Source organism: Protopterus annectens, chromosome 9.part0, assembly GCF_019279795.1.
Source record: "Protopterus annectens isolate FY-2018-M chromosome 9.part0, PAN1.0, whole genome shotgun sequence".
Lineage (NCBI taxonomy): Eukaryota > Metazoa > Chordata > Ceratodontiformes > Protopteridae > Protopterus > Protopterus annectens.
The window spans coordinates 833,873,464-833,883,924 of record NC_056743.1 but is presented as its reverse complement, the minus strand read 5'-3'; the positions used below and the strand labels follow the sequence as shown (position 1 = coordinate 833,883,924).

The following is a 10,461-nucleotide window of genomic DNA, read 5'->3' as shown; positions in this document are numbered from 1 at the left end:
GAAAAACATAAAATTCCCATATTTTCAGAATACATTAATGGGACCACCAATTTCCTTAAGTTTACACACCAGGAAGGTAAAGATCAGATAGCATGTCTGGATGTGGTTGGAAAAGGAACCTACTACTAGTTTAAGTTTGGTGTCATCTATCTATAAAAAGCCCACTTATTCAAATGCATTTCTATATTTTTGAAGTGCACATCCCTATAAGCAAAAGAAATCAGTGGTTAAAGAGCAGCTTGTAAGGGCAGCCTGTATGACAACTAGGTGGGATGATTTTTATGGGAATGTGATAATTTAAAAATATGTTTATGTATAGAGGTTATCCTGAAGCACTTATTCAGGAGTTAGTTGTTGAAATAATGGAAAAAAGAAATAATAATGTGTATGTTCCCATTTTACATGACCATACGTTTATGCCCACCAATGGTGGCATAATAACCAACAATAATGGCCCTTTGGGAGACAATCCCAACTCATTGGTTCTAGCTGCTTCTGACGTTCAGTTTAATTACAAAAGTTCTTTTTTCACCACCTTCTCTATGGATTATAGAAGCATTTTGAAAAAGAACTGGGTTATAATCAGAGAGAACCCAGAATGGGTAAAACTTTGGGCAAATATCTCATAATCATATATAGGCAGCTGCAATCTCTTAAGAATGTTTTTGAAGCAAAAGAAAAACCTATGTCCACCAATGTTGTGAAAAGACTGGCCAAGTGTAATATGTGTAATGCCTGTAAGTATGTTAAAACTGAAAATGTTATTAGTGTCAATGGGAAAGGTTTCACTGTCCACAGCTCAGCTAACCATAGCTGTAAACCTCTTAATATAAAATATCTGGACAAAGCAAAAATAATGGGGGAACAAGGCCCCAAAAATAGGGAACACATTTTAAACATTGCTCTTCTAGACCTAGAAGGTTGCTAGAATAAAAGTTCTTGTGTTACCATACATTTTCTGAAGGATATGAAGCCTGAAATTTAAATGACTGTCATTTTTTAGTGAATTCAGTCCTCATTGATTTGCCACAAAAATCTAGAAAATCACACATTCTGTGAGGAACAAACCCAAAATATAAGGCAAAAATCTGGACATTCTGCAAAAATCTGTACAGTTGAGAGGTATGCTTGAGCTAACTGTAATAGCAAAGATGTAGTTCATAGGTTCATAGGTTTATAGGTTTATACTAGGCTGTCTGCCCTAAGGCATTTATAAGCCTAGCCCAAAGTTTTGTGGCTTACGCCACCCCTTATATGAAAAAATACTGTGCCCATTAGTTTGTTGTGCCTCTGTCCAGCAGTGACACAGAGATGATTATAGGTTCATATTGCCCTATGTGAATGCTGTCCTGTTTATTACACAGGGAAAACAGAATGCAAGTTGAAGGAAAGAATAAAAGAAGACCTTTTTGCCATTTCTAAGTTAAATGTAGCTAATGCCCTAGCTAGGCATGTAGCTGCTTTTCCTGGTCATCACTTTAAATTTTCAGTACTGGAGAAACTGATTCCTAATGTTAGAAGTAGTCCTTTTGAATTACATCTGGAAATGAAAGAATTGTTTTGGCAAGTATATTTTAATACTGCTACCTTTTCAGGACTCAATGAAACTTTGCCTATTACTAGTTTTCTCAGGTTTAAAGCATTTCAAAGGTAATATTATTTTTAATTTTGAACTAAATTACATGTTTATTGTTGTTAAAATCTAATAATTACTTTTAAAATGTTTTTATAAGTAAATGTTTAAATATATTTTTTGATATAGTTTACTTATTGTTTTGTATGCCTTTAAGATGATGTCATTATGAGGTGGGGTATGACTTTTGTATAAAAGCTTCTGCATTTCTGAAGGCCAGATTTTTTTCTGATGAAGTCTGGCATTTGTTTTACGATGAAAAGTGCTTAATAAAATTTTAGTTTGTTGTGTGCTCTACGAAGATGCTGTTTCTGCTGTTCTATGTATATTTTGTTAGTGCACCAAACCTGACCAGTACACTTTTATTTAAACTGGATTTTGATATTGTTGCAGTTTAATCTTAACTTTCTGTTACTGACACCACTGTAAAGCTTCACAAAATGACTGTAGAAGGAGTAATGCCAACATTTTATAAACTACATTTTTTTTTTTTAATAAATAACTCTAGGTTTTTAGGAAGATGTGGCCCAGGTTACCATTATGGAGGCAATCTCTATTTCCCATTTACACCAGGGAACTTTCAATGTGTTTGATTCACACGGTACACAAATGGAGAATGAGAGAATCAAACTCATAACTACAGAAAGCAGCCCAGTGACGCACCATAACCCTTAATTGTCAGCACTGAGCTTGGAAATCAGGACCTCTTCACACCCTAAATGAAACACATACTGCTAGACCAACAAGCCTGTTATTAGGGAATAGCTGGCAAACAGCTTATGGTTACCAGGCATGTTAAACAAAGGAAAACACACTCATAACTGCACCATCTACATGGTGTGGGAATAGAACCCAAAGCCTTCTGCATAAAGGGCAAGCATGCTACCTATTGTGCCACTAAAACTGCTGTAAGAATGCATTTCAAATAACCTGAGTATTTCAGTCAAAAATTAGAACGTAACATGGTTGGAAGGCTGGCTCAAGTTCAAGACCTAGTTTGTAAACATAAAAAAACAGCTTTGGATCTCACTTCCTTAACGAAAAAGTGCTGAAAGCAGCTTAGCTAACTCTCTGTTGCTGGGCGGAGCATATCAAAATCCTTTCTGTAAGTTACAGAGCATGACTTTAGCAACACAGGCTACTGCAGGTACTGTAAGGTAAACAAATGTATACGTTAATGGACCCAGAAATGTGGGACATGTTTGTCAGCAGAGATGTCTGTCAGTGGCAGAAGTTTTATCTTTCATTTCTCATAATACTGGCTGTTGCTTTTCCTACTGGTAAGTGTTTAAAATATGATAGCTATCATGAGTTTGGTTCCTGATCTTAATGACATGATTGTAAACTATGGATACAAAATATTCCTTTCCAGTTTGTTAATTCATGTATGAGACTTGTGGATTACATGTTTATGTATTATAGTGAGATTATTCATTCAAAAGTATAGCTAATGTACGTACAAGTCACGCATCGCTTGTTTCACTGATTGTGCATCCAATCAGAAAATATTAGACCTAAATGGATATTGTTCTTCTACTAGCTAACTAAAGGCAACCTATTTTAAGCAGATGTCATATTCAGTTTAACAGGAGATTTGGATGACAGGAAGTTCTCTGCCATTTTAGCTCTTCTGTTTCCTTATTGATATAAAGTTTAGTCATCAAAAGTGACTGTGAGTTAGTTAGAGGAGGAGAATGTCTAACATATTGGTACATAAATCATAATATATACATGCATGACATATAGGAACATGTGTATTGCATTCAGTAACATACATGTAGGTCATGCAGAAGAACAAACCGATGGGTTTCTAATTATTGTAGTTATTAACTCAACATGTGTAATGAATAAAAAAATACATCATTTATAAGATAGATGGCAGTAATTCTCTAGAACTGCAGTTTAATGATGAATACATTTAAAAGGTATTCAAACTTATCTTCAGTTTGGGGACTATCAGCTGCAGCAAGAGCATCTGATGCTCTGGGGTGACATACTAATTTTATGCCTCCCCATCCTATCCCTGGCCCACTGAGCCCCCCCATCCCTGCAATTCTCTCTACCTTTCATGTGATAATCGTGTTTGACATTTCCTGCAGGACTTGGAGGTGCTAACTCTGCACAAGCCCCCTCAGCTTGTAGATTTTAGGTGTTATACCTGAGCACTGAATATTATGCCTTTGCTGTTGCAGGGCACCTGTATTAATAGATGGAGAAAAAAAGGTATTCTAAACAATTGCCAGTTTTATCTACTGATATCTTTTGGGGCAGAATGTGTCAAAACCAATCAGGGTCTTTTCCATCTATGCTTCTCAAATGTACTTGATTTTCAAGGAAATCTGTAATTTTGGCTCAAATATTTGGTCCATCCCTCCTAAAATTTCTGATTTTATAAGAAAATATTGCCAGACACCACAGTTAAAAGTTCTTGAGAAAATGCTTGTCAGTGCAAAATCTGTTATTTTAGCCATGTTCTATGTGAATAATTCTAAAATTTAAGAAGTATCTATGGCCTTTGCCCCAGTTAGTTTTGTGTTTGTCCCTGATTGTTGACCATGTGGCTGGTCACACCAGATGTTGAGAATAAGGAACTTCTAGAATACCACAATTCCTGGACAACACAGTTGCAATGTTGTAGAACTGTTTTCAATCAGTAGAATTTACTCTGGTGAGTACTGTGGGTTCTGACATTACATTACAGAATAAAACGTAAATCAGATGGGCAGGGCTTTAAAAAAATTGACATGTTTTACCCTGGTTGTATCATGGGATTTCATTTTTTTTTTTGGATTATCAATCTGGCACCAATGTTGCATTTTAGGACAAAGTTTTATTACCCCTGAATGACAAAAATTTAGAAAGACTTTAATTAGGGTGGCATGAGGGTAGTGGTCTCCATCCTCAGAAACACCCAAGGGGTAGGGGCAGTATTTGTGCAGCCTACTGAGGAGTAAGATCTGACCTCCATACCATCCTAGCTCACAACCTGGCAACTTTTTTCACTCTTGCAGAAGAGTGAGAGAGACTTACTAGATTGAGAGCTGGGATGGAAAGAAGGTAAGGAGTTAGTATCCTTATTTAATCATTATAAATGGAAACAAGAAATAACTGGCAACCGGATCAAACTTCCATCCTCCTGAATAATCAACTAGGGGGCGAGAAAAGCTGAAAAAATTACTAAGTTATCCACCATTGTGGCATGCCTCAGTCTGGTGTCTGGGATTCACCACTGTTGCATCCCTCGGTTTGGTGTCTGGGTAGAAGCCCTATCTGCCCTGCTCTTCCTACGGCAGTGACTTTACTTTTTAACACAAGGTGTTAGGATGCAGGTTAACAAGAAGCTAAGCAGGCTACATCAGTGATGCTAGAAGACAAAGCATCACATAGTCCTCCATGTTGCAGCATGGTGGTACAGTGGTTAGCACTGCTATTTCTAAGTACCTCTGTCTGAGGTTCAGCCATCACCTCTTGGTCTTGCTCGGTTGGCAATTGCATGTTTTTCCAGTATCTTTGTAGGTTATTTCTTGATATACTACTTCCTTCCACATCCTAAGGACATTCTGCCAAATTTAGTGATAAACTGCTCCTGTGTTTGCACTGTGGACTCTCTGAAGTGGATCAACCTGAATGACCAAATGACACACTAAATAAATATGTATATGCCTTTCGTAATAACAATGCCGACAATGCCTATGTTAATATGCAAGAAGGAAATAATTATTGGCATAGGAATGAGCTGCAGGCATTAAAACAGAATAACAAGCAACACTATATAGTTCATACTTTTTCTGCAGTTAGTGACTGTTTTCATGTTTGGCAAAAGTATTTCCAGTACAATCTTATTAGATTAATTCATTAACTAAATAACCCACTTAATTCAGTTAAGTGTTGTTGAGGGTTGCCCAAACATTGCGTTGCTGAAGAAAACGAAACCAGCAATAAGCTAACCCTGAAGTGTAAGGATGTCAGCATAACTTATATTTCTTGGAGAAGGGGTATTGAAGGCTTACTTGGATGTCTTGACTTGGCTGAATGGATGGTCATTACAATTCCCTCCTTCCAAAACTATTCAGTCAACACAGTTTCGTGAAATACATTTGATGAATCAGGTTTAAGAGGACAGTATTTCAGTTATTTGTGGGAGACCTATCTCAAGCTAATGAGTCTTGTCAAAAGTTAGTCAACATTATACTGATTTACACCTGAGCCAAGAGCTAGTCATGTGCTATTTAATACTCAGTCCTCATTTCTGCATGGAACTGTTACTCAGCATCATGCAGGGAACTTGTTTCTTTGCATTTGATTTAAAGCATCAAACAAGTACAATTATGGGAACATCCAACAGTGATAGATTGCTACCAGATATAGAAGTAGAAGGATTGAATGATTTGTTTTACAGAAACTATGGATGTTATGTGATCCTATCTCGCCTACATTCTGACTGATGGGTTCGGAGCTGATCCCTCGGCTCCGACTCGGCACGCTTATGCTATAGAGCGAGGCCTCTAATTGGCTGAGCTATCTTTATCCCAGGATGCACCACCACTAATCCCCCAGATCTCGTTTGCCGCTTACAGAGCTTGGACGTGGTCTCAACATTGGCTGGGCTAAGTACTATATATATAGTCTTTTTTCCTGTCAGTATTTGCTTCATTTAAACCCAAAAGATGTTTTAACGGCTATTCTTTGTGTACGAGTGTGTTTCTGGCAGTTTGATTGAATTTTTAGTATAATTTCCTGTCAGAGAAGGTTCCGTTTAAGTTAGAGGGGCCTTCCCCTGTGGTTACTACTTCTCAGTGGTTGTGTGTGGGTCAAGTACCCGTTTGAGTTAGAGGGTCTTGACCCTCCTTGTTTCCCCTTTCTCGCTTCTGTGTGTATAAAAAAAAAAAAAAAAGTTTTTCAGTTTTAATATTCTGAGTTAGTGGCATACTTATTGTTCCTGTGTGTCAAACCCTTAAGTTTGCTGTTGTGGTCTGTTTTTCTTGTAGGACTATGTCTAAAGAACATAAACCCTCCGGGTTTAAAAAGTGCACGAGGTGTGGGTTCAAAATGTCCATAACGGATGACCACTCGTATGCCTATTGTCTTGGTGCCAAACATCTGCAGGAATCGTGCAGTGTATGCCATGCTTTTCCTCCCGAGTCCTCCAGGAGGAAAAACAAATTAATCCTCAAAGGATTAATCAAGCCTTCTTTCGAGGAGGCTTTATCTTCCTCTCCGTCCTTCTAAGAAGAGGAAAGCGCCGGCTCCGACCAGTCAGTCGGAACTGACGGCTAAGAAAGCTAAGCAGACTTCTCCATCGGCTCCATGGACTTTGGAGCCGAGGTCGGAACGGTCTGCCTCGATGCCTCCAGCCTCGACCCCTCTAGTTTCGGAGCCGAGGTCTGGGGCATCGAGAGGCGGGTCACCCTCATCGGCTCCACTGATATTGGAGCTGATAAGGGTCATCGGCTCAGACTCTTCCCCCTCGGAGCCGAAGTCCTTATCGGCGCCGAGGGAAATTTCCTTGAAGGTTTCCTCAGAGCCGATAATTGTTGAGTCCTTTCGGAGCCGGTCCCCGAGCCCTTCGGAGCCGATGGAGAAATCGGTTCGGGCCCGATCGGTATCCTCGAGATCATCCAGGATGTCTGATTCGGACATCGACAGAGTGCTCCTTCGACTCTTCCAATCTCCGGTGTTCCAAAAGATGGTTTCGGCTCCAGCCCAGTTGGCTTCAGAGCCGATGGTCCACTCCCCTATTGTACTTCCTCCTCCAACAGCTTCGGCACCGTTGGAGCAGGTGTTGGTGGAACCAGTGGAGGTGTTAGGGTCAGGCCCGACCCTTACTCCGGCTCTCGGGTCGGAGTTCAGTGCACGGACTTCTTCCTTCGGCCCTGGGGGGGAGGCTTCGGGATTGATGCTTTCGGTCCCAAGTCTCCCTCTTGGTGCGTCGGCGACGGGAGTACCGTCCACTGTCGTGGCCACGGAGGGGGGACCTTCCCAGGATTCTGGTGGTCCCGCCTTCAGGGCTATGAGGAGTGCTCTAGCCAAATCTTCATTGGCTACCTCCACAGTTTCCCTAGCTCCTTCCCTACATTTGGAGACTGGGTCATTGGCCTGGAGGTCCTTCTGAATCCTCTTCAGAAGAACCTCCCACGAAGAAAACGTGCAAGAGGAAGCACGTTGACTCCCCTGATGAGTCTTTGACATCTGACACCGATCTCGATGATGCAGAGGGGTCCCCCAAGTCGTCCTTGGATGATGTCTCCTTTGCAGACATCCTGGAAGCCCTAAAACAACGAGGCGGCTGGCAGTCCAAACCTCCCTCTGCTGATGAGTCGGTGTCCCTGAAGGCCTTCGGGGCTCAGCCCTCCGCCTCCTGGGTGTCTCCGCCCTTCGACGAGCTCTTGGATTTGATCTGTCGAAGGGCGTGGGAACACCCAGACTCTGTGGAACCGGTGCCCGCTCGTCCAAACAAATTTCTTTCGGTGCCCCCAGATAGAGAGTTCCTTACGAAAGGTGTTGCTGTGGATGCTATGGTGGTGGCATCTGCTACCCAGCAAGATGTAGCAGAGGCTTCTACATCCGTCCATCCTCCTAATAAGGAATCTAGGAGCATGGATCGGTACGGTAAGCGCACCCTTAGTTCAGCGGCCTTTACTTTGAGGTCTCTGAACTACCTGACGCACTTTACGAGATTCCAGAGGGATCTGATTAAGGAGCTATCCGATACCCTCTTAGGTAACCTGCCTGAGGAGCTGGCCCAGACGGTTGGTTCTCAGCTGGCTACGATGTCGTCCATTTCGAACTTGTCCATGAGGCTCATTTCGTATGCGGCCAAAGGGGCGAGTAGAGTGGCGGGTACAGGCATTGCTCTACGGAGACAAGCCTGGCTCCACCTGTGTCATTTCGCGGAGGCCTTCAAGTCTTCATTCGCCGATGCCCCCTTTGATGGGTCCTCCCTGTTTGGGCCCAAGGTGAAAGACACACTTACCCGCTGTGAACAGGAGGGTAAGACTCTGACTGCCATAGGGGCATGATTTTCCACTCCCTTTCGACCTTATCCCAAGGCTAAAAGAGGAGGGAAGATGTGGTTCCGTAGATCTCAGAAGTCTTATCCCTCTCAGCAGGAAGGTTCCCCCTCCAGAGGCAGAGGAGGGGGAAATTCATCAGGAAGACGCCGTCCCAGAGGCGGCAGAGGCCCTCGTAACACTGGAGACCGCGAGTTCTTTCGTAGCTCTTCAGCTTTTCATAGTGCCTGAGGGATTGCCCGACTGTGCTGCTCCGGAGCCAGTCGGGGGTCGTTTTTCGAAGCACCTGAAGGCCTGGGAAGGGATCACTCAGGACCGATGGGTGCTTCGAATTATCGCCGGAGGTTACTCCATCCCATTCTGTTGCCCCCCCCCCAGTCCAAAAGAATCCCGGACCCACCACCCAGTCAACGGGATACCGCAGCCTTAGAAGTTTCAAAGCTGCTGCAAAAAGGAGTCATCCAACCGGTCCCCGCAGACCAGATCGGATTAGGGACTTACTCAAGATTCTTTTTGGTGCCAAAAAAGACCGGGAACTTGAGGCCCATTTTGGACCTAAGCAACCTAAACCGTTCAGTCAAGAAGTCCAAGTTCCGAATGGTCACTTTACAAACCATTCTCCCATTGTTGGAGAAAGGTGTTTGGATGTGCTCCATAGACCTCAAGGACGCGTATTACCATATCAAAATGCATCAAACGTCCAGGAGACACTTGCGCTTCAGCCTAGGATGCAGTAATTTTCAGTTCCGTGCGCTGCCCTTTGGTCTCACCACAGCCCCCAGGGTGTTCACCAAATGCTTGGCAGTAGTGACTGCTCACCTGAGAAGTCCAGGATTCCAGGTGTTTCTGTACCTAGATGACTGGCTCCTAACTGCCACCTCCAAGCATCTACTTCTACGGAACCTGCAAGCCACAATATCACTGGGCAATTCCCTTGGAATCACCTTCAATTGGCCAAAGTCTGTGTTAAGGCCATCTCAAAGAATAAGATTCATAGGGGTAGAGATAGATTCAAACCAGATGCGGGTCTATCTACCTGCAGACAGAATTCAGACCATTCAAAATCAGGTTCGAGCCTTACTCCCCAGGTCCAAAGCCCCAGCCAGAATGGTCCTACAGCTATTGGGATCGATGTCTGCCACAGTTCTCCTAGTTCCCTTGGCAAGGTTACACATGAGAATCCTCCAGTGGCTTCTTTCAACTCAGTGGTCCTTTCAGGAACTCCCTCTCAATCATCTAATATGGATCACAGAATCTTGCAAACGGGACCTTCACTGGTGGCTAGTGTCCTCCAATTTGGACCAGGGACGACCCTTTGTTCTTCCTCATCCGGTGGCCACTTTGACCACGGATGCCTCCCAGACGGGGTGGGGGGGGCACTCCCTGGGCAGGTCAGTCCAAGGCAAATGGCACCCGGTAGAGACCCCTCTCCACATCAACATCCTAGAAATGAGGGCAGTACTCCTGTCCCTTCGAGCCCTTCACGATTACCTCCCTCAGGGCGTAATTGCTGTTCACTCAGACAACATGTCAGTTGTCTGGTACCTGAACAAACAGGGAGGGACCATATCCTATCCTCTTTGCAGAGAAGCGATGAGAGTTTGGGAATGGGCAGTCTCGACCAAACGGTTCCTAGTGGATACCCACATACCGGGCAAATCCAATGTCATAGCCGATAGGTTGAGCAGAACCATCCTCTCTCCTCATGAATGGTCTCTGAATATGACAATTACAAGGCAGATTTTCAGCGAATGTGGAGTTCCGTGTTGCGACCTCTTCACGACTCCTCTGAATGCGAAGTGCAAAGAATTTTTCTCC

General features: G+C 43.1%; 1 protein-coding gene across 3 annotated transcripts in view; it reads left to right on the top strand.

The window, feature by feature from the left end:
- Nucleotides 1-2,653: 2,653 nt before the first annotated feature.
- Nucleotides 2,654-10,461, top strand: part of LOC122811579 (major histocompatibility complex class I-related gene protein-like) — a 227,994-nt gene continuing 220,186 nt past the window's right edge. For 2 of the 3 annotated variants that reach the window (XM_044083510.1, XM_044083508.1), the window contains exon 1: nucleotides 2,656-2,913. In XM_044083510.1, the coding sequence (XP_043939445.1) occupies nucleotides 2,799-2,913 (115 nt within the window). In that variant the 5' untranslated portion in view covers nucleotides 2,656-2,798. Of the gene's footprint in view, nucleotides 2,914-10,461 lie in introns of all 3 variants that reach the window. The other variant, XM_044083509.1, reaches the window with a different exon arrangement.